Genomic DNA, 25,226 nt, shown 5'->3' on the forward strand with positions numbered 1-25,226 from the left:
GGAAAAACGACAAATAACATACAAGAGAACTCCCGTAACGTTAACAGCTGACTCCTCAGCAGAAACTCTACAAGCCAGAAGGGCATGGCATGATATACTTAAAGTGATGAAACGGAAGAACCTACAGCCAAGATTACTCTACCCAGCAAGGATCTCATTCAGATTCCATGAAGAAACCAAAAGCTTTACAGACAAGCAAAAGCTAAGAGAATTCAACTACAGCAAACCAGCTCTACAACAAATGCTAAAGGAACTTCTCTAAGTGGGAAACACAAAAGAAGAAAAGGATCTACAAAAACTAACACAAAACAACTAAGAAAATGGTCATAGGAATATACATATTGATAATTATCTTAAACGTGAATGGATTAAATGCTCCAACCAAATGACACAGGCTTGCTGAATGGATACAAAAACAAGACCCATATATATATGCTATCTACAAGAGACCCACTTCAGACCTAGGGACGCATACAGACTGAAAGTGAGGGGATGGAAAAAGATATTCCATGCAAATGGAAATCAAAAGAAAGCTGGAGTAGCAATACCCATATCAGATAAAATAGACTTTAAAATAAAGAATGTTACAAGAGACAAGGAAGGACATAACATAATGATCAAGGGATCGATCCAAGAAGAAGATATAACAATTATAAATATATATATACCCAACATAGGAGCACCTCAATACATAAGGCAACTGCTAACAGCTCTAAAAGAGGAAATTGACAATAACACAATAATAGTGGGGGACTTTAACACCTCACTTACACCAATGGACATATCATCCAAACAGAAAATTAATAAGGAAACACAAGCTTTAAATGACACAATAGACCAGATAGATGTAATTGATATTTATAGGACATTCCATCCCAAAGCAGCAAATTATACTTTCTTCTCAAGTGTGCACGGAACATTCTCTAGGATAGATCATATCTTGGGTCACAAATCAAGCCTCAGTAAATTTAAGGAAATTGAAATCATATCAAGCATCTTTTCTGACCACAACGCTATGAGATTAGAAACGAATTGCAGGGGAAAAAAACGTAAAAAAACACAAACACATGGAGGCTAAACAATACATTACTAAGTAACCAAGAGATCACTGAAGAAATTAAAGAGGAAATCAAAAAATACCTAGAGAAAAATGACAATGAAAACACGATGATCCAAAACCTACGGGATGCAGCAAAAGCAGTTCTGAGAGAGAAGTTTATAGACATACAAGCCTACCTCAAGAAACAAGAAAAATCTCAAATAAACAATCTAACCTTACACCTAAAGGAATTAGAGAAAGAAGAACAAACAAAATCCAAAGTTAGCAGAAGGAAAGAAATTATAAAGATCAGAGCAGAAATAAATGAAATAGAAACAAAGAAAACAATAGCAAAGATCAATAAAACTACGAGCTGGTTCTTTGAGAAGATATACAAAATTGATAAACCATTAGCCAGACTCAACAAGCAAAAGAGGAAGAGGACTCAAATCAATAAAATCAGAAATGAAAAAGGAGAAGTTACAACAGACACTGCAGAAATACAAAGCATCCTAAGAGACTACTACAAGCAACTCTATGCCAATAAATTGGACAACCTGGAAGAAATGGACAAATTCTTAGAAAGTTATAACCTTCCAAGACTGAACCAGGAAGAAATAGAAAATATGAAGAGACCAATCACAAGTAATGAAATTGAAACTGTGATGAAAAATCTTACAACAAACAAAAGTCCAGGACCAGATGGCTTCACAGGTGAATTCCATCAAACATTTAGAGAAGACCTAACACCCATCCTTCTCAAACTCTCCCAAAAAATTGCAGAGGAAAGAACACTCCCAAACTCATTGTATGAGGCCACCAACACCCTGATACCAAAATCAGACAAAGATACTAAAAGAAAATTACAAACAAAAGAAAATTATAGACCAATATCACTGATGAATATAGATGCAAAAATCCTCAACAAAATACCAGCAAACAGAATCCAACCACACATTAAAAGGAGCATACACCATGATCACGTGGGATTTATCCCAGGGATGCAAGGATTCTTCAATATACGCAAATCAATCAATGTGATACACCATATTAACAAATTGAAGAAGAAAAACCATATGATCCTCTCAATAGATGCAGAAGAAGCTTTTGACAAAATTCAACACCCATTTGTGATAAAAACTCTCCAGAAAGTGGGCATACAGGGAAACTACCTCAACATAATAAAGGCCATATATGAAAAACCCACAGCAAACATCATTCTCAATGGTGAAAAACTGAAAGCATTTCCTCTAAGATCAGGAGCAAGACAAGGATGTCCACTCTCACCACCATTATTCAACATAGTTTTGGAAGTCCTAGCCACGGCAATCAGAGAAAAAAAAGAAATAAAAGGAATACAAATCGGAAAAGAAGAAGTAAAGCTGTCACTGTTTGCAGATGACATGATACTATACATAAAGAATCCTAACAATGCCACCCAAAAACTACTACAGCTAATCAATGAATTTGGTAAAGTAGCAGGATACAAAATTAATGCACAGAAATCTCTTGCATTCCTATACACTAATGATGAAAAATCTGAAAAAGAAATTAAGGAAACACTCCCATTTACCATTGCAACAGAAAGAATAAAATACCGAGGAATAAACCTACCTAGGGAGACAAAAGACCTGTATGCAGAAAACGATAAGACACTGATGAAAGAAATTAAAGATAATACCAAGAGATGGAGAGATATACCATGTTCTTGGATTGGAAGAATCAACATTGTGAAAATGACTATACTACCCAAAGCAATCTACAGATTCAATGCAATCCTTATCAAATTACCAATGGCATTTTTTACAAAACTAGAACAGAAAATCTTAAAATTTGTATGGAGACACACAAGACCCCGAATAGCCAAAGCAGTCTTGAGGGAACAAAATGGAGCTGGAGGAATCAGACTCCCTGACTTCAGACTACACTACAAAGCTACAGTAATCAAGACAAGATGGTACTGGCACAAAAACAGCAATATAGATCAATGGAAAAAGATAGAAAGCCCAGAGATAAACCCACGCACCTATGGTCAACTAATCTATGACAAAGGAGGCAAGGATACACAATGGAGAAAAGACAGTCTCTTCAGTAAGTGGTGCTGGGAAAACTGGACAGCTACATGTAAAAGAATGAAATTAGAACACTCCCTAACACCATACACGAAAATAAACTCAAAATGGATTAGAGACCTAAATGTAAGACCGGGCACTATAAAACTCTGAGAGGAAAACATAGGAAGAACACTCTTTGACATAAATCACAGCAAGATATTTTTTGATCTATTTCCTAGAGTAATGGAAATAAAAACAAAAATGAACAAATGGGACGTAATGAAACTTCAAAGCTTTTGCACAGCAAAGGAAACCATAAACAAGACCAAAAGACAACCCTCAGAATGGGAGAAAATATTTGCCAATGAATCAATGGACAAAGGGTTAATCTCCAAAATATATAAACAGCTCATGCAGCTCAATAGTAAAAAAACAAACAACCCAATCCAAAAATGGGCAGAAGACCTAAACAGACATTTCTCCAAAGAAGACATACAGATGGCCAAGAGACACATGAAAAGCTGCTCAACATCACTAATTATTAGAGAAATGCAAATCAAAACTAAAATGAGGTATCAGCTCACACCAGTTTGAATGGGCATCATCAGAAAATCTACAAACAACAAATGCTGGAGAGGGTGTGGAGAAGAGGGAACCCTCTTGCACTGCTGGTGGGAATGTAAATTGATACAGCCATTATGGAGAACAGTATGGTGGTTCCTTAAAAAACTAAAAATAGAATTACCATATGACCCAGCAATCCCACTACTGGGCATATACCCAGAGAAAACCATAATTCAAAAAGACACATGCACCCCAATGTTCATTGCAGCACTGTTTACAATAGCCAGGTCATGGAAGTAACCTAAATGTCCACAGACAGACGAATGGATAAAGAAGATGTGGTACATATATACAATGGAATATTACTCAGCCATAAAAAGGAACTAAACTGGGTCATTTGTAGAGACGTGGATGCATCTAGAGACTGTCAAACAGAGAGAAGCAAGTCAGAAAGAGAAAAACAAATATCATATATTAACGCATATATGTGGAACCTAGAAAATGGTACAGCTGAACGGGTTTGCAGAGCAGAAATTGAGATACAGAAGTAGAGAAAACACATATGGACACCAAGGGGGGAAAGCGGCGGGGGTGGGGGGTGGTAGTGGGATGAATTGGGAGATTGGGATTGACATGTATACACTGATGTGCATAAAATGGATGACTAATAAGAACCTGCTGTATAAAAAAATAAACTAAATTTAAAAAAAAGAAAGTATAGCCTCTGGGGTTCCTGTTCTGAAAGTTATTTGCTAATAGAAACAACTGTGTCAACATTAGTCTTGAAGCAATACTGTGGCTGTAACGTAATTTACAAGAAAGTATGTGTTCAAAGAGCAGGCACACCAGGTGTGCATGGGTTATCTCAGGACTGTTACAAGCAGGCTCTGGAACCCAAGGTCAGCACCATGCTAGTTCCTAATCCTGCATTAGATTCTTACTGCTGCTCTAACAAATTACCACAAATGTACTGGCTTAAAACAAAGACAGATATATTCTCCTACACTTCTGGCCGTCAGCAGTCTGAACTGGGACTCACTGGGTTAAAATCAAAGTGTTGAAAGGGCTGTGTTCTTCAAGAGCTTCTAGGGGGAGAATTCATTTCCTTGTGTGTTCCAGCTTCTGGAGGAATCCTGCGCTCCTAAGCTCATGGCCCCACCGCCTTCAAGGCCAGCAATTGTATCATGCTGACCTCTGCTTCCTTCATCACATCTCCTTCTCTGACTCTAAGTCTCCTGCCTCCCTCTTTCACTTATGGACTCCTGTGATTATATTGGGTCCATCGAGATAACCTACAATAGTCTTCCTATTTTAAAGTCATTTTAATAATGACCTTAATTCCCTTTGTTATCGACCAGGGTTTTTGGACTCCTTAGTCAGTAGAAATTGATCAGAGGCCAGACAAGAAATTCAGGCAAGGCTTTATTGGGACCCCTGCCACAGCAGGGGGCAGCAAGAACAAGTATCATGTTTCCTTGCTAGCTCACTCCCGGAGCAGGAACAAGCTGGTTCCTTACATGGGGGTGAAGGTAGGGATGTGTCCGGGGCTCGGGCCTGGGGGGTGGCTAGGTGGTCTGCCCACCCCTTTGGCAGTATTGTGCACAGGAGGTACCCTGCTTTTGCTCCCAGCTCTTCAGAGGTGCCAGTTGAGCTTGTTTGGTCTTTTTGTATTTTTTGTCCAGAATTTGCCCCAACTGCACATTCATGAAGTTATTTTTAGACCCTTATAGTTTCTTTGTATTTTGCTGCTCAGGGAGACGTTTGTCCAGGTTCAAGCGTTGCAGCACAGCACAAAGGGTCCCAGGTGCCAGCCTGTCTCACCTTTACCATGTAACTCAGCATATTCACAGATTCCAGAGATTAGGATATGGACGTCTTGGAGGTGGGGGGATTATTCTACTCCTTCATATGGCATACAAGGCTCTCTACCATGCAGACCAAAATTGTCTTTCTGGCTTCATCCCCCACCAAAGGCTGTGTATTAGTGATATATGGCTGTATAACAAGTCACCCTAAAGCTTAATGGCTTAAAACAACAACACTTATTATCTCACAGTTTCTATGGGGGAGGAATCCAGGGACAGGTTACCTGGGTCCTCTAGCTCATGGTCTTTCATGAGGCTACAATCAAGGTATCGGCTGGGGCTGCTTACATCTCAAAGCTCAACTGAGGAAGGATCTGCCTTCAAGCTCATTCTCGTGACCCTTGGCGGGATTCTTTCCTCCCTGGCTGTGGGATAGAAGCTGCTCTCAGCTCTTTGCTGCACCGGCCCCTCCATAAGGCATCTTACAGCGCGGCAGCTGCTTCATCAGAGCAAAAAGCAAGAAGAGCCAGAGAGACTGCAAGCAAGACGGAGCCGGTCTACTGCAACCTCATCCCATCACTTTTGCTGTATTATATTTATTAGAGGCAAGGCCAGACCACACGCTAGAGAAGGGGATTAATTACATAAGAGCATGAATGCCAGGAGGTGGGAACATGGGTCGATGTTAGAAGCTGTCTAGCACACCCCAATACGTATCCTGTGTTCTCACCTATGAAACCACCAAATTAGTCCAAGAAAGAAAAAAAAAATGCTTTTTTTTATCACCCATGCTATATATTTGTTCATTAATTCACTCATTCAAAAAGTATTCATTTGATAATGCCACTTGCAGCAACATGGATGGACCTAGAGATTATCATACTAAATGAAGTAAGTCAGACAGAGAAAGACAAATATCATAAGATACTTACATGTGGAATCTAAAATATGATACAAATGAACTTATTTACAACGCAGAAACAGACTCACAGACATAGAAACCAAACTATGGTTACCAAAGGGGAAAGGGGGTGGGGGAATGATAAATTAGGATTTGGGGATTAGCAGATACAAACTACTATATACAAGATAGATAAACAACAAGGTCCTACTGTATAGCACAGGGAACTATATTCAATATCCTGTAGTAAACAAAATGGAAAAGAGTATGAAAAAGAATATATAACTGAATCACTCTGCTGTACACCAGAAACTAAAAAATGAAATGAAATAAATAAAATGAAATGAAATAAAAAAATAAATAAATAATTTTTAAAGTATTCATTTGATTCCTACTGTGAGCTGGGTAGTGTCTCAAGTACCTGGGACAAAGCAGTGTACAAAATAGATTAAGCTCCTGCCCCTTTGGAGCAGACATGCTAGTGGGGAAGGAGACATACAGTAAGTGAACTACACATAGAGTATGACAGAGGGTGAGGCGCTAGAGCAGGTAAGGGGCACGGTGGGTGTCAGGGAGGTGAGGCTGTCTCATATGTAATGGTCTGGAAGGCTTCTCTAAAAGCTGACCTTTGAGCAGAGACATGAAAGAAGTGAGGGAGCCATCATGAGAGTATTTGGAGTAAGGATTTCCCAGGCAGAGAGGATAGCAAGAGCAAAGGTGGCTGATGGGTTCAAGGAACAAGAAGTGCTGCTGGAACAGAGTGAACAAAGGAGAAAGTGGGTGGAGGTGAAGTCCAGAAGGAAACCAGATGCCAGATCTTACAGGGCCTGGAGGTCGTTAAAAGGAATTTGAATTTTTCTTTTTGCTTTTTCATCATATGGTATATTTTCTCAATTTTTATCGGAGTATAAGTTGATTTACAATGTTGTGTCAGTCTAAGCTGGGAGTCACTGTGAGAATGACCTCCTAAAAGGAGCTACTTAAAATGCGGTGGTTAGAAAAAAAACTAGCCCCCTGCTTCGTAATCTCATTACTTCCAGTTCTCTGTGTGAGGGGGAGATATACTTTGCTTTATTATACAGCTACAATTCTAAAAACATTTTTTAATATATACATATTACTTAATATAGTTCATTGAGCTCACGTTTTGCAATTACTTACTTTCAAAGATAATATCTGAAAGCCCAGGGTGTTTGAGACTGCTTTCATCCCCAGATAAGGAAAGAGAAATCAAACAAAACCATTTATGGCCCATTGCTTTCCCAACATCAAACAACTTCAAAGAGCCTAGGCTGGAACCCAGGTCACGTCAATTTAATTCATTGCATAAAGCCAGACCTCACCTGGCTGATGCTCGCCTGAGAGCAAGTGCCTCAGACTGTGAGGTGCTGCCTTAGGGATCCCCCAAACCCCAATGAAGTGGTTGCCGAGAGGCGGTCTGGGTGCGCAAAGGCTTAGGAGAAGGTCTCTGTTACATTCGCACGTTAGCCAGCCTGCCAGGATTTTAGTAAAGGACACTTGGTCATCGCTGCCTTCACCACATGTAAGCCCTGAGTGTCTCCTATGACTGTGCGGCCTACATGTGACCTTCAGGCACCTTGGAGGCTCTATAGTAGGTAAACTTAGATAAGCAAGTGGATAGTTTTATCTCGGAGAGTGCAGTCAGCATAAGTGGTTAGGAGTGCCTGGAGGATGGGGGAGGAGAGCAGACTGTTTTACAAAGAGAAGCATATATAAGAAAGAGTAGAGAAATACTCTACTTGCAAACACTGGGACTTGTGAACGGGAGACGTGGACAGGAGACAGTGGGATGACCCGGGTCACCCTCCAACTCCTGACCCTTCTCTGGGCTATGACTGGGACGAGCACCCAGACCCGAAGCTCATGCTGTGAGTAGAGCATTTTTTCCAAGGTCAGGGAAGCAGTTACCCTGGGGATAGGCAGAAACCTCAGACACTGAAGTCTGCTCATGAGACAGTGCCTGGAAACAGTGATCACTCTAGGAGTTCCAAAGCGGGTGAGTCAGGGTGTGAGTGTGTGTGGTTCATCCCTCCTGACTCAACAGCATAAGTTCTTTGAGAGGCAAGTCTATGCATTTTACTTTAAGAGAAATTGAAATATCATTGCAGGAATGATGGTTGATGATACAGAGAAAGGTCTTCAGTGGCTGTTCTGACCAGGTACCACTATTAGTGAGAACGTTGGGTACCTGCTGAGGATAGGTCATATCCCAAATCTTTCATATTTGTCATGTAAGAGGGAGAAAAAAATGGATGCAAGGAAATCAGTGACTTCTAGGAACATGCTAGAAATAGCATGAAATGTCTGTGAGCCATAGTGCTCGACGTTACTAAGTGAAAAATCACTTTCTTAAAGATAAGGGCTATTTGGGAAGATGTAGGGACTAATTGGCCTCCAAAGAAAAAGCCCAGTGTTTTCTCCATTGCTCTTTAATAATCACCCCAAAGGGAGCATCCCTGAGGATACCAAGGCTAATCCTGTCTTCTCCTAAGAGACACAGGAAACATGTTTCTGAGAAGAGGGAATGAGGATGAGGGGTTTGGTAAACGGCTTTGTCCCTTGCAGCTGTTCCCTTAGCAGAGCAGCCCTTGGTTAATGGCATCCAAGTGCTCATGGAGAGCTCCGTGGTCAACTCTGCCTTCCCAAACCCCAGCATCCTTATTGCCATGAACCTGGCCGGAGCCTACAACTTGGAGGCCCAGAAGAACCTGACTTTCAAGCTCATGGACAGTGACACAGCTGGTGAGAAGCCAGGGCCCCTCTGCCTGCTCCCTGAATCTCCATCCCCAGGGCCCACCTCCATGTGCCCCCACCCCAGTGCTACCTGTGATGGTACCTGAATCACCCGAACACCTTTCCCTGCATCCCTGGAAGGACTCATGTGTGAAGTCAGGGCATTCACACAGGAGGGCAGCAAAGCAGAAAGAGCTCTAGATTAAATGTAAAAGAGCGGATTTCCAGGTCTGGCTCTGCCACTTACTAATTCTGTGACCTTGAACTAGTCACAGATCCCCATCAACTACTCGGTCGTCATTTGCGAAATGCAAATAATTCTAATAACAATAACACTAATAGCAATAACAACAATAACAATAATAATAAAATCTCTGTTCTGCCTACCTCACAGGAGTTGCCTTCAGGTTCAAATTAGATAAACTTGAGTAAAGTTAAAATTATCTTGTAACTATACATTTTTTTAATATATGAATTTGTATGGGTATTCTTGCTGCTTTTCTAAACAGATACCAGGAATTCCTGATGGGGTTGTCAAGTCACATTAGAGGCCACTAGATTAATGGCCTATTTAATGTTTGTCCATACTTCTTCAATGTTTTTCCATACTTCTTTCCTTGAGAAAGATCAAAAAACTAATCACATTATTTAAAAAATCGAAATGATCTGGAAAGAAGCAGAGAGCTCAGCCTGGCCCCTGGTGCTCTCCCCTGAGAACGCCTTTGTTTAACTATATTGTTCTCTCTTCCACAGACCTTACCGTTGGTCAGCTTGCCCTCACCATTATGGCCCTCACCTCCTCCTGCTACGACCCTGGGAACAAAGTATCGATTCTACAGAGACAAATGGAGAACTGGGCACCTTCCAGTAAGACCTCATCAGAAGGGAGGGGGAAGTGAGGCAAATGGCTTTTCCTGAGAATTTTAAATCTATAAAGAAAAAGGAAGGGAGAGTGGAAGTTTAGGCAAGAGACACAAAGTACCTCTGATGATCCCACAAGTGAGATCTCCACTTCCAATCCAATGAACTAGAAAAGACCACTATCCCAGGCAAACAGTTCTATGCCATCATTGAGGACAGCAGCATCCCTCTTATTCTGTTCTCACGCCAGATGACAGTCTTATTCTGAGACACATGGAAGTTATCTCTTGCCATATGGTATCTTTCCTTTTGGACAGGTTTTCTAGCAATGTATCTTTAAAAGGTTTAGCTTTTCCTTTTTCACAAATATCTTCTTTACAGTGAACGTGAGTCTTATGAAGGCCCTCTATCCCTTTCCAAGGCCTCAATATCCCTGCTTCATCCTTCTATGGGCCCAGCCTGGCGATCTTGGCGCTGTGCCAGAAACACCCGGCGACGACCTTACCCATAGCAGCCCGCTTTGCCAAGAGCCTGCGGGCCAATTCCTCTCCCTTCGACGTGGGTGAGTCGGTTACCACTTTCACACAGTGCCCTGAGCTGGGAACATCAAGGTCACTGAAGGGTAGAGCTGGAAGGAAAGTGGGAGGGGGGGAGCTTTCCATGGAAGAGGAGCTAAGGACCGTGAAAATGCCTGGAGATGAGAGATACTGGGCAAATATTTGTTGGACATGTGAATTAAGGTATAAATGAAAGAGAGAAAATAAAACAGAAACCAGGACAATACTTGCCACGTCTGACAGTTACAGACAAATCAGAATCTCCACTGAGAACAATAAATACGTCATCCAAGGCAGGAGTTGCTCCCAGACGAGTGATTAAATTATCAAATCAGTGTCGGACTCAGTCCCGCCCTGAACCTCCTCTTTAGTCGCTGCTGATGCTTCCACACTCTATTCTTCTCGATGCTCCTCCTTACTACATCCAAATATTCTTTTCTTTTTTTTGGCTGTGTTGGGTCTCTGTTGCTGTTCGTGGGCTTTCTCTAGTTGCAGCGAGCGGGGCTGGAGCATGGGCTCTAGGTGCGTGGGCTTCGGTAGTTGCAGCACGCGGGCTTCAGTAGTTGTGGCTCGCGGGCTCTAGAGTGCAGGCTCAGTAGTTGTGGCACACGGGCTTCGTTGCTCCGCGGCATGTGGGATCTTTCCGGACCAGGGCTCGAACCCGTGTCCCCTGCGTTGGCAGGCGGATTCTTAACCACTGCCCCACCAGGGAAGTCCCCAGATATTCTCTTTAACTAAACAGCTACCCTCTGAACACTAAACCCATAATGCTCCCCTTCAAGGATGCACTGGAACCATCTTATTCCTTCATCCTGCAAGCACGTGGCTGCTTGTGAATGGAAGCTCTATCCTCTACCACACCATGTCCTTCTTCTGCACATAACGATCCCTTCTCTGTATGATGCCCTCTGTGGGGGGCACTGTTATGTCCCTCATTGGTGGTCATATTTTCTCCTCTACCACTATCTAAGCAACAGGATTATCTCAGGTTTTCACCCCTTATACGTGCTGCATCAGCAACCTCTCTCTTTTCAGGCTTTAGCAGACCAGCACACAGGTAGGTATTTACTCAAGTACCCTCCCCATGGGTCAAACACACACTGGCCTCTGTTTCCCATCTGGGACCTCATGCATTGCTGGGGCCTCTCTGCCAGTTCAGGAAATTGGGGCTTCTTTGCCAACATTTTCATCCTTAATGAGGTGATGAAATTTTGGGTGGAGATTAGGGTGGGGAGGGAAAGATCGATTAAAAACATGCCATCTGGCAAGTCTTTGATTTCTTCTGGTCTCATCATGCCAGAGTTTTTGCCCATTCAGTTCACACATAATAAGAATGAAATAATGAAAAAAGCCCTTGTGCTGGGTACTATGGGAGATGAAAATCCCCGCCCCCCGCCATCTGAGAACTCACAGGGCACAGTTAACAGCAGACAGTGCTGAGACTGCAAAACAGGTACAAACAACAAATGCTAAAGGAATCCAGAAAAGAGACTACACTTGTTGTAGTGTAGTCTCTTTTCTGGATTGACAGAGAGGACTTCAGTGAGAGGTGGTGATGGCTGGACCTTCACCAACTGCTGACATCTTGAAAGATAAACATTGGGACAAGAGAAGTGGGATTGAAAATGTTGCTAGTCGACTTTCATTCAAAGCATGAGCTGTGGAGTCATACACATCTGCATTCAGGTGTGTAGCCTTGGGCAGTTACCTAACCTCTCTGAGCCTCCATTTCCTTGTCCCCTAAATGGGGATAATTATAGGTCCTATTTCACAGATTGTCCTGAAGGGTAAAGGAGATGATGAACCTGAACACAATAAGCACACAACTGTCAGCTGTTCATATTGTGGTGGTGGTGGTTGTCTTATCCCGTGCTGTGATTCTCAGACACAGGAGCAGTGGTGACCTTGGCTCTGACCTGTATGTACAACAAGATCCCCATAGGTTCAGAGGAAGGTTACAGAGCCCTGTTCAGCCAGGTACTAAAGAACACTGTGGAGAATATCAGCATGAGGATCCTAGACAACGGCATCATCGGAAACATCTACAGCACTGGCCTTGCCATGCAGGTAAATGCGTCACTGATGCCCTTCGCTGGGTCCATGTCCCTAAGCCTGGATTGTAGGACCAAGAGACCAGGCTTCTGGTAGTATCTCTGTGGAGGACCAGCTACTGTGACTAGAGGTAGATTCCTTACGGCACCTGTGCCTCAGTTTCTCTACTGGTGAAATACAGGTACGTGTTAATTCATCCCTACCTCACAGGTAAAGTATAAAATCAAATATGCATGAACTCTTTTCCCTTCCATGGGAAAAAGAAAGAAATAAATAAATCCAAGAAATGTATTGGTTTATTATGAATAATGATCAGTTTGTTCATAATAATTATAGACAATTGAAAGTTTGGTGTATTAGAAAATAACGATATTCAAGGAGGTCCTCAAAAAATATTGAATCTTCTGATTCCATGCTGCCAATCAAGTGTTCTTTTATCAGATCTTTACCTTGATCCAAGAAAAGGTGGGATTGTATTCAAAATGATTAATGAAAATAATCTAAAACTGCCTGGACATCTAATCTTTGTCAAGGTCTTTTACTATCTCAGTCTCAGTTCAACCTCACAAAGATCCCTAATATATGTCAGCGCCAGATGTGTCTGGTCATCAAGTCTATGCTCAGTCCTATGCTTCCCTACTATAGAGTCTCAGGCTTGGATTCTATAAGATGCTGCTTGGTATAGCTCCAAATACAACCACACACACACACACACACACACACACACACACACACACACACACACACACACACACACACACACACACACACACACACACACCCCTACCCCTCCCCTTCCGTTGATTACGGCAACATCTTCCCCTGGAAAACACACCAATAATAATGGGGAGAGAGAACCAACTAGAATCAAAAATTAAAGGGTCATCTGTGGCCAAATCCTGTAGCCCAAACTAAGAAATTTATGCTCCAGAGTCTCAAAGTGCCCCATGGGATTAATAGAAAAACTACATCATGACCTTCCCAACTTGGAAATCCCAAGAAACAGAGAATCGTAATATCATGCTTAGTGAATTAAATCAAGCAAAGAAAGATAAATGCTGCATGATATCACCTATATACAAACTTGTGGTTACCGAAGAGGAGAGGGAAGGCGGGAGGGACAAATTAGGGGTATGGGACTAACAGGTACAAACTACTAGGTATAAAATAGATAAGCAACAAGGATATACTGTATAGCACAGAGAATTATAGCCATTATCTTGTAATAATCTATTATGGAGTATAATCTGCAAAAATACTGAATCACTATACCATATGCCTGAAACTAAAATAATATTGTAAATCAACTATACATCAATAAAAAATAAAGAAACAGAACCATGGAGTTACAATGCCCGCCCTACACCTAATTTAGCTCTGAACTAGTGCAGGGGGTTGGAGACTGGTCTGATATTCTATACATTAAAAATTAGTGACGTAATGTACAGCGTGGTGACTATTGTTAATAATACTGTGTTATATATTTGAAAGTTACTGAGAGTAAATCTTAAAAGTTCTCATCACAATATAAAAAATGTGAAACTGTGTGGTGATGAATGTTAACTAGACTTACTGTGATCATTTGACAATATATACAAATACCAAATCATTTGTTACTACACCTGAAACAAAGATAATGTTATATGTCAATTACATCTCAATTTTTAAAATATTTTTTAAAATTAAGATTAAAAAATGAGCAAAGGGCATAAATAGACTAGAAATTAGTTCACGTTAAACATAAGAGTAAATACACAGTCCCCACTCCAATGTGCTATCGGACCAACTAATGAAAATAAAGTCAGTTTCTACGTCATGTCGTGGCCAATAAAATTTTGTCAGAGAGCAAAACACTGTTTGTTTTTATGGCTGAATCATACAAAAGCTTTCCCAGGCCTCAGGTCTAGAAAGCTTTGTGGGGGAACAAAGGAAGTCTTGAAGAAATCTAAGGCAAGTTTTATTCGTGACTCACTTAAAATAACCTTGCTCACCTTAGAGCCAGACGGAGAAGTGTTTGCTTTTGCTAATTTGGTTTGTGCATTCTATCTGGGATTTTAGCACCTGCAGAGTACACCGTGAAAAGCTATATCTGGGAATTAAAGTTTTTCCTTGGAAAAAGGCAGGACCTCACCCATATCCAGATAGCAAAGGCCACATGGATTACTTGTCAGTTAGGATACATAACCTCTCCCTACCCGCCTTATACCAGAGTTTACCCAGGCAGCCCGAGGTCTGAAATCACCAGATATCTACTATATAAACTTTTTCTAATCTCAAATGTTCTGGTGTCAAAAACAAAGGGTTTCTAAGGCTGTAACAGCTTGGGTTTGCATTCCAGATTGGCCACCATCTTGGGCTAATATTGAATTTCCTGGAATTTCATTTTCCCCATGATAGCAAAGGTATAAAAAAAGTCACAGGCACAATGTGGCATTTAATAATTATTTGTGGTCTCTCCCAGTGGGAGAGACGTGATGGTTAGCTTCCTTTGCAGCCTTCACTCCCCCTCTGCCAGCTGTCAGTGCCCTTCAAGTGACCTAGGCCACCCACATTGTTCCCCAGAGGCATTTCCTCCTCTTTCTTCCATAAATATTCCAACACTTTCAAGGTTCCTCTGACAAGAACCTAACTTGGGGACATAAAACTTCTTCATGCGAAGTTATTTCTGACTTCTAACTGGCTAATGCATTACTCCTTTCTAAAGAGTTGGTGTTGTGATGTTTTATCCCAAGGGGATACATCTCACTTAGTGGGATTTGGGATATGAATATGGTAAGTGGACAAGATACAGATACAATTGCTGGGAAAGCCTGACTGATGCCCTTTAACCAAACTGTCCTGTAAAGGGGCCTCTGGGAAGAGCCATTGTCATGGTTATGGAGGTTAACAGAGCCTGTCAAAACTGCCTAGTTGCTCACAGTACTGCCTCTAGCTCACAGCCATTTCTGGTTCCCCTCCCTTCACCCATTTCCCATTCAAAGCTTCAAGTGAATGGGTCATCAGCAACCCCAGACCATTAACATGCTGTGGTGGATGAGTCAGCACAACTGTAAAGGCAGGGAGGTGCTAAGGACAGCTTCCGCAACACAACGTTACAAAATGCTTTTGCATAGCATCCCATCTGAACCTCCAATGACTGCCCCAAAGGTAGGCAGGAGCTATGATTTCTATTTTACCCGTGAGACAGAAAACTCAGCAAAGTAGAGTGACTTGCTTGGTGTATTCATCAAGACTCATTTTGCAAATAACAGAAACCCAAATAATTTTTGCTTAAGAAAAAAAAATGGACATTTACTATTTCACAGAAACTGGGGGATCCAGGGCTCGATTAGGTGATTTCAGGATTAATCAGAATAAAGGGATCAAATCACATCAGGGATCACTCTTTCATCATCTCTCAGCCATGGTTTTTCTCATTCTCTGCTGCTGTATGGCTTCTTCAGAGTGGCTGAGAAAGATGGTCACCAGCACCTCCATGATTACTAACCCTAGCAAGGGGGAAGAAATGTTTCTCTCTCCCAATGTCTGTGTATCATGGAAGGACTCTGATTCGTGCATGTGTCCATCAATCACTGTCACCAAGAGGATAGTCTAGTACTCTACGATTAGCCCAGCCCATGAGTCCACCCTTGTGGCCAGGATCATGGAGCCTCTAGCTGACAGTACTGACATGATCAAAGAATGGGGGAAGAGTCCACCAAAGGGTGTGTAGAACAACAGAAAACAAGAGAAGTCTACTACCGTTAGATGGCCAGGTTGTCCTACAATAAAGCTTCCCCAGGAGCTTGCTTTGCCAGCTCTCATCCTCCTCCTACATGCAAGAACTGTTAGTAAATACTGCAGCCCTAATAGCACTCCCTGAAACTGAGTGTAGCTCAGATATTTATTGTGTGACTGCTACGTGACAGACACTGAACTAAGCAGTGGGGACACAGCCGTGAATAAGACAGATGTTGTCCTGAACCTCGTGCAGCTTCGGTTTTGGACTCTGGTTGATCACAAAGATTAGTGATCAAGTCTGTCCCTTATAAGGTTAATAAAGGCCAACTCTCAGCTATACCTAATCTGCCTCTCTCTCTCTACCCACCCTCCCACCCCCACCCCGGCCCCAGGCTCTCTCCGTGACACCTGAACCACCTAAGAAGGAGTGGAACTGCCAGCAGACCATGGATTCTGTACTGGATGAGATGAAGGAGGGGAAATTCCACAACCCCATGTCCATTGCCCAAATTCTCCCTTCCCTAAAAGGCAAGACATACCTAGATGTGCCCTACGTGTCTTGCAGCCCTGGTAAGAACTCTTTAACATCTGTCTCTCCCTATAAAGTGGCAACTTATGCCAGGAATGATACGTGGACCAATTTTAAGTGGCATAAGGTCTTGTTATATACATGACTGCCGTGTAGGCAGGGCCAGTTCCCAAGAGTTGTGTGTTAGCACACAGCCATGCTGTCCTGCCCTCAGAATTCTGCTCCCACATCCACTTCATTCGACACACATTTACTGAGCACCTACTACAGGTAAATCATTTTGTTGGATGCTTGTGGAGAGAGAAGATCCATGGTCCTAACAGTCAAATAACATATGACTTCATTCATTCATTTGACAAATGCACCAAACACTAGGCAATATCTTATCATATCTGCTCTTTACAAAGTCAGGAGATGGTATGTAGACAAAAACTACAATATTTGGAAGAATGAAATAAGTATTAAACAGAAATAGAAGCCATATACAGTGCAAAAGCAAAGAAAGTATGACCAATCATTGAGATTGGGAACCTTAGGAGAAGAACAGAGATGACATTTCAGCCGAGACTTGGAGATATAAAAATGTGCTCACAGCACACCAAAGGGGTGGGGTGGAAATCTGGCACGTTACCTTTTTATTTGAAATATCTTTATTTTATCCATTTACAAATATAATACAGAGATACTTAAAATTCCAACATGGCAGAAATATACATCTAGAAAGTAGAGTCCTGCAAAAAAATTTATCACCCCAGAGTCTTTGGTATAGATTCCTCCAACTCTTCTTTCTAATCAAATACTAACATAAAGTATGATTCATCTTATGTTGCATGGACTTCCTGAGATAAGCAGAGATAAGTAAGCTCCTTGTCTATCTCAGTACAGAATCTATAGAGACCACAATTAAGCAACCTGACCACAATCATACCAAACATAGCCACATTCACTAACTCCTTAGGCTGCTTCCCAAAGATTTCCCAACTTGAACAAGGTGGCCATGGAGTCCTTCCTAGGATTCTGCACTAGGTGCCCAGGTATTTTGTTAAATGGCCTGAAACTTACTACCTTTGCTTCCAGATTCTTCGGGCTAACAAAAAACCCCAAGAGAACAGTGAGCACCATGTAAAATACATGACTTAGGGCTCACAACCCTCCCTTCAGTTGACAAATCCTTTTAACAAAATAAACGTTCGTTATTAAGCTAGCTGTCAGTTCTTCAGCTACGATCAATTCTCTAGGATGGAAATGAGAGCTTCATAGGTCACACCAGTTCTTCAGAACAATCCACAGAGGACACAAAACCACTGTCATCTCTTGAAATGTGTTCTGGGATAAGCTGCCAATAACAGAGATTTCGTACCTATACTACAAACCCCATAATCTTTAACAAATTTGGCCTCTTTGCTCTTCCCAGGTCATGAGGTGCAACCAACTCTGCCCAGCCATCCTAGCCGTGTTCCCACCTCAGCATCCAATATCACCGTCAAGTACACCATAAATAACCAACTGAGGGGTGTGGAGCTTCTCTTCAATGAGACCATCAATGTTAGTGTAAAAGGAGGATCAGTGCTACTTGTTGTCCTAGAGGAAGCACAGCGCAAAAACCCCACATTCAAGTGAGTGTTACAAGTGACATTCACCATTCCTCCCAAGCCCAACCTGAATTCCCATTCTCTCTCTTCTTCTTTCATTTTCTTGCTTTTTTGCCTTCTGATCATGTAACAGATCTTTATTTAATAGCCCCCTGAGGAGCCTGCGATCTAGTAACTAGGCAAGGCTCTCATAAAAATTAAATCATTCAAGTCAATATAAGATGGAGTTTTTAAAACAGGAATTCAAAGGAGAGAGAGCACAGTGTGGATTAGAAGAGTCAAGGAAGGCTGGTGGCTTTGGACCACATTCAAAGAATAGGTACCATACAGGAAGATAGGGAAGGATGGTATTCTGGGAAGAGGGGCATGGTGAGGACAAAGCATTCGAGACAGGACTGAGCAAGGAATTTAGGGTCAATGAGTAGACCAGCTTGACGAGACAAGAGTATACAGGACTGAATTAAATGAATGATGTCTGGAAGGATACATTGGGTGATATCGTAGAAAGCCTGAAATACCAGGCTAAGGAATTCGGACTTCATGTTGCAGAGAAGCATTGAAAGTTTTTGAGTAAGAAAAGTCATGTTGTAAAATGTTCATTGGTTTGGGGAATGAGTGACAAGGAGGAAAGCTACGGCGTGACTACAGAAATGAAGCTGTAAACTGATGGGGACTTCATCTAGGAGACATGTACTCATACCAAGGAAGATGTCCCAGGGCTCATGAGTGACTGCATGTGGGGGTCAAGAGCAAGACGCTTCAAAACTATTGGTAGGAGTGTCAGGAAGAAAGAATGTCCTTCAGAGAAAAACCTAATTCCGTTAGATGATTAATTGTTGGCATTCAAAACAGAAACATTAGGAAGCTTTTGGAGGTATAAAGGAAGTCCTAGAAAAAGAGGTCAGGACAAGCAAAAGAGACTGGGTAGTCATCTGATAGAGTTGACGACTGAAGTTAGGGACAGTGTAGTAGGTGGCAGATACAATGCTTCCAATAAACCATGAGACAGATATAATTATTCCCATTTTACAGACAGAACCACGTAGGCCCAAAATGGTTAAGTAATATTCTGAAGATCACATAACATGCAAACTATAGGAATTGAGATCTGAACCCAGATTTGACTGACTCTTATGTTCTTTCTACTACCCAGTTGGGAAAGGGAAAAATATAGAAATAAATCACAAAGGAGAACATTAAACTTTGGGGAATGTTTATGGTTTGCAAAACGAGGGAACAGTAGAGAAATATGGAGAAGCCTAAGCTATAGGAGGAGGAGGGGGAAGATGCCAGGTCATGGAAAGGAAAAGAGGAGATACTTTCAAAGGGAAGATGGCCCAATCCAAATTCTGCAGAGAGCTGTCCAGGAGAAAGACTGACAAAGGCCAAGGAATAGACAAGTGACGTGGGATCTATTCTCCAGGGTTAGGATAAGTACACGTGTGTCTGCTGCCCACAGACCAGCTCCATCACTTCCCTAACTTCTGTAGAACAGGTCAAGATAAAGATCGCATTTCGAGAATACTTAATTTTCCAACAACCTGCTGAATGTACTTTACTTCTTCTCTAAGCTTAGCTTTAATTTTACCTGATTTAACTTTTCCTAACTATAAATGTAATAAATACACATAGGAGAAATTTTGAGGGGGGGAAGCATAAAGAAGAAAACAAAACATCTATAGTCTATCTATAATATAATCACTGTTGATATTTTTTATAATTTTATAGGTATTTTCTCCATGCATATTACAAACAGTTGTGATCCATAATTAACGAGATAGATAGATATTTCTGATACAATGTGTATCCCACATTTTCACTTAATATTATTGCATAAGCATTTTCCCATTTCACTGAAAAATATGATTTTCTTAACTGCAAAAGAGTCAATCTTGGATATTCATTCCATCTCTCACCTAATTTTTTTGCCCATTGTTGGACATTTACATTTTAAAAATCTGCTTAATGATAGGTTTTTAAAAAATCTGTTCATTTTATTTTTATTTAATTCCAAGTGAAGTAATTTTATGTTCATTAGTCATTTGCGTTTCCTCTTTGAAACATGATTTTTTTCTGATCTTTAAAGCATTTAGAAGGTCTCTGTCCCTTCATCTTAACTTCTTATTGCCTGACTTAAAGTGAGGTATTAATCGTATATGATTTTATTCTTACAGATTTGAAACCACAATGACATCCTGGGGACTTGTGGTCTCTTCTATTAACAATATCGCTGAAGATGTTAATCACAAGACGTATTGGCAGTTCCTGAGCGGCAAAACACCTTTAAATGAAGGTGAGAGAAGAAAAGGAATGTGGGCATTTTCTCCATCGTTTGAAGGCTAATTCTTTCATTTCCATATTTAATTTAATCGATAAATAATTGTGAGATTCTATGTATATACAATAATTGTACATATAGCTGTTACATACGTATGTACATATGCAGATATATTATGAATATATATACAGTGTTGATAGATAGATAGATGGATAGATAGAAAGATGGGTAGCTCTCTAAAAAAGCTTTTGAAAAAATCAAGAATCCTAACTCCACCCCGAGCCAGTGGGAAAATATCCAGTGAACAAGAAAAGTGGATTGACCTAAAGTAGTAAGAGCTAAAGAAGGAAAAAGCAGATGTGAGAAAGATTTTTTTTTTTAAGTGTGTGATCTAAGAAGATGGCCAATTTGGGGTTAAAAAATTAAACACGTATGTGTAAAGCAAAAGAACAGTGAATTCATAGCCAGTGGGAAATAAATGAGAGGGATAAGATAACATCTATTAATGTAGTAATGTTATCTTATTTCATACATCAACTCTGTAGGCATTAGTGACTCTTTTTACAACAAAAAAAAACTAAGTCTCGCAAACAAAAAAGGGACTTGCCCAAAGCATCCATGTAGTATGTGATAGAGCAGATAATCAAGGCCACAGCTTCACTCAAAATCCATTCTTCGCCTTCTTTTGTTGTAGTGTTGTTAAAAATCACCAGAAAGAAGAATGTTTGTGTGGGGAAAGTGGGAAGAATAAAACTCAGACTTCAGCAAAACCTTAACAATCTTTAAAATGTTTGCGCAAATACTAAAACATCCTGCAGCTTAAAAAGAGTACTGGTCTATGGTTTTGTCGAAGCACGATGTTACCTAGTTAACCTGATGTTCATTGTCACCCTTCTTTGTCAAGATGCTTCATTATCCAAGATTACAATGAGAGAGATGTTTTTCCCGGAGCCTACCATGGATTTGACAAAAAAATCTGGCCAGTCAGAATTTGTGGAATTGTAGCACAGCATTTAAGAAAGATCTTAGAGTCACATAAACCTTGGTTAGAATCCCTTTCTCTCTCTCTCTCTCTCTTTTTTTTTTTTTTTTGCCACACCATACAGCTTGCAGGATCTTAGTTCCCTGACCAGGGATCAAACCTGGGCCCAGCAGTAAAAGCGCTGAGTCCTAACCACTGCACCACCAGGGAATTCCTGAAGCCCCTTCTCTTATTTTCTAGCTACACTAGGCAAATAATGAATCTTCTCTGAGGCACAGTGCCCACAGCTATAATATGGAAAGAGCAGTAACCATTTCTTAGGTTATTGTGAGGATTAGAAATAATGTGTTTGAAATGAGTAAATTCAGTGCCTTTTGCATGGTATCTGTTCAAAAATGCTAATCACTATCGTTATTAATTCTCTTACCACCTTCATCTCAAGAATTGCCCTGGGAACGCAGATCAGGCTAATTCTCATGTCTGCCAGTTACTTTTCTTCTCTGGGGAAAAGCAAGTCCTCTGAGATCCAAAAAGATCTGGGCCTGGAATTGTCATGCTTTCTGATGCCTCGCTACTTCAGAGTGAATCATCGATTATGTCACCATCTGTGCTTCCTGCCCAGAAAGACGAGAATTCTCAACCCATTGCCCTTCCTCACTTCTTACAAAATCTTCTAAAAGGAACATGAGTTCCCGCCTTGACTGCTCTAAACTTGGCTTACATAAGCCCTTTTAATAGTAATTACTTTCTTGCATACTTATTATGTGTCAGGTACTGCATGAGGCATTTGGCAATCATTATTTCTAATCCTGAAAATAATTCTTCAGCATAAATACTAGTAGTACAATAGCGTATATGAGGGAAGGAGGCTGGCACAACCTAAGGGGCTTGGCCAAAGACGCGCTCCACATGGCAACTGAGAGCCTGGAAACAAGGACCCCTGAATCTCAGTTCCATGCTCCCTGCATACTAATCAACTCTATGGCGATTTTGTCTCTCTAACCAATTTGATGGGCTGGTCCCGTGGGAGGGTGGTGTGGTTATGGGCACCGTGGGCACCTCGTGTTGTTCTCTGCTTGTTTCCAGGAGTTGCTGACTACATACCCTTCAACTGCGAGCACATCACAGCCAACTTCACACAGTACTAAGGAGGAGAAGGATTGAGCTTCTATCAAACGTCCCCGGAGGACGGCTGGCATTTTTTTTTCACCTCATTTCAAATCTGTGCAAAAAAGTCGGTATTTACAAGGCTACCATATTCCTGGTTAAAACATGGAAACCACAATGTAAAATAAATGATGCAAACTTCACTGGAGTTTCAACATCTGTGACCCATGAAAGCAAAAGTCCGGCTTCTCAAGACAATGACCCCCAGTCATCATTGAAACCTAGGGTGAGGGGGGAAAAGGGGGCGTCTCGCTGATATTCTGGAAGGTCATTCTGACCTTTTTGATTAATTAACCAACACACTCTTTTATTCTATAAAGGAAAGGATGTATCTTTAAAACTTCTATTTTGGGCTTCCCTGGTGGTGCAGTGGTTGAGAGTCCGCCTGCCGATGCAGGGCACACGGGTTCGTGCCCCAGTCCGGGAAGATCCCACATGCCGCGGAGCGGCTGGGCCCGTGGGCCGTGGCTGCTGAGCCTGCGCGTCCGGGGCCTGTGCTCCGCAACGGGAGAGGCCACAGCAGTGAGAGGCCCGCGTACCGCAAAAAAAAAAAAAAAAAAAAAACTTCTATTTTTATTTCTTATACCAAGTACTCCTTTTCAAATCACCTAGTGTAAACATATATATGTACACACATTCATCCATACATAAAGTGACCAAAATTATTTCATATGAAGCTCCCAGATGGTTCAGAACTAGGTAAATCATGTTATCAATATATCACAAACTTCTATTTCCAATATTTGTTCTGCGTAAATCACATTTCAAATATATTTTATATAATTTATCTATGTATTTAATATATTAATATGAACATAATGTGTATTTAATATTAATTTAACATATAATATGTTTTATATATTAAATGTAGATATATAACTGTGTCCCATAAATAATACATATAACATTTTAGGTATAATATATAGATCTATAATCTCACCCTGTCCTACATATGTATATAAATACTGAAGGTACAGATCTTTGGGAGAAAAATTTAAGACAATCAACTGGTAAATTCTGCTTGTTGGAGTCAACACTGGAACAAACTTTCTAGAGAAGAATATGAACATTTGTAACAAAAGACATAAGATGTACACTTTGATCCCCAAAAGTCCTAATTCTGAAATTTATAGAAAGGGGGAAATCATAAGAGGACACAGATATATATAAGAATCTAAATGTCAGCTGGGACAATTAGAGAAAAAAACTTAGATATGCAGCCTCAATACAGTTCCTAAAACTGAAGCCCAGAAGTGGACAGACTTCACGGCCCCATCACAGGCCTCCCCTCCTGGAATCCCAGAGCAAGAACCTGCTCTCTGGTGACGATCTGGCTCCCGGGAGAAAGAGGCATGAACCACACAGGCCCAGATCCTCACACCCATCACAGCTATCAGGTAAGTCACTGTATGCCCGAAAAAGACCAGGACTGCTACAATGGTAGAAACCCTCAGGGAGCGGTGAATAAGTGCTCTCTCATAACATATCAGAATGTTTGTAATATGGAAAACATGGAAACAATGGGTATGTCCCCAAACAGAGCAATGCATAGGTAAACCCTGGTGGGTCTGTACGATGGGATTCTTATAAGTCACTAAAATTCATCTTGAAGGTAAATACTTGATGACATGAAAAGACATTCATGCGTAGCCAAGTGAAGAAATCAGACTACACAACATCACAATATCATCTGTCCCATGGTGTGACAGTGGTTATCTCTGCAGGATAGAATGATTAGTGATTGATGTCTTTTTGTTTATTTGTTTCTCTGGCTTCTAAGTTTTCTCCATTCAACACATAATAATTGAGCAATGGAAATGGGGGGAAATTATTTTAAACAAAGATGACTTTTCCTCCTTTAACAAAAAATTGGGCAACCAAAGGAAGGTGTATGTGTGTGTATTCCGCACCCAGCGTTTGCTATAATGATAGAAATTGAAGGGAAAAGAGGGGCATGAAAGACTAGGGGGAATCTCAGGCTGGTTTCATGTATGAAAACCTCGTTTTAACTACCTACCTAGTTATTAACTGTGTTCATCTGTATTGGCAGGGGTGGGGGACAGGGGAGTGAGGTTGACAATGGGTCTGCTATGAGAAGTTGCAATTCCCCTTTTAGGAAGCACCTTAATTAAATGTAGTCTGTGTGGGTTCATTTTTGCGTAATCTGTAATGCCCCAGACTGCATTCCGTTGTTTCAGTGACTAAAATAAGTGCTTTTGTGACCTCTAGTGGTCATGGCTGGTAAAGGCTAAGCCTCCTTTAGGGAGTGGTCAGTTATGCATAACCACTTTTGTGAAGATGCAGGAGAAAGAGGAAGGAAGATTGCTACCAAATACTTTTCCCCTCTTTAAAAATAGTATGGAATTAACAA

General features: G+C 41.1%; 1 protein-coding gene, 1 long non-coding RNA gene and 1 other non-coding gene across 3 annotated transcripts in view; 1 reads left to right on the forward strand and 2 right to left on the reverse strand.

Annotated features, from left to right (window-relative positions):
* LOC113624689 (uncharacterized) overlaps positions 1-25,226 on the reverse strand; it is a 90,857-nt gene that overhangs the window by 57,736 nt on the left and 7,895 nt on the right. The window lies entirely within an intron of this gene.
* On the forward strand, positions 8,135-22,997 carry CBLIF (cobalamin binding intrinsic factor). The gene is made up of 9 exons (XM_027114598.1): positions 8,135-8,252; positions 8,950-9,126; positions 9,871-9,984; positions 10,400-10,540; positions 12,421-12,602; positions 16,700-16,877; positions 18,251-18,452; positions 20,603-20,721; positions 22,775-22,997. The coding sequence occupies exons 1-9, from the start codon at positions 8,174-8,176 to the stop codon at positions 22,834-22,836; spliced, it is 1,254 nt and encodes a 417-aa protein (XP_026970399.1). The 5' UTR covers positions 8,135-8,173; the 3' UTR covers positions 22,837-22,997.
* Positions 21,828-21,898, reverse strand: TRNAK-UUU (transfer RNA lysine (anticodon UUU)). The gene has a single exon. It is a non-coding gene; the product is annotated as a tRNA-Lys (tRNA).

Source organism: Aethalodelphis obliquidens, unplaced genomic scaffold (assembly GCF_003676395.1).
Source record: "Aethalodelphis obliquidens isolate GAN/ISIS:26980383/991018 unplaced genomic scaffold, ASM367639v1 scaffold14, whole genome shotgun sequence".
Classification (NCBI taxonomy): domain Eukaryota; kingdom Metazoa; phylum Chordata; class Mammalia; order Artiodactyla; family Delphinidae; genus Aethalodelphis; species Aethalodelphis obliquidens.

What these genes read in the sequence shown, in the direction of transcription:
- CBLIF (XM_027114598.1), top strand. Translation starts at nt 8,174, where the DNA reads ATGACCCGGGTCACCCTCCAACTCCTGACCCTTCTCTGGGCTATGACT. An exon ending in CATGGACAGTGACACAGCTG is followed by an intron (nt 9,127 to 9,870) that starts GTGAGAAGCCAG and finishes TCTCTTCCACAG; the next exon opens with ACCTTACCGTTGGTCAGCTT. An exon ending in GGAGAACTGGGCACCTTCCA is followed by an intron (nt 9,985 to 10,399) that starts GTAAGACCTCAT and finishes TCCCTTTCCAAG; the next exon opens with GCCTCAATATCCCTGCTTCA.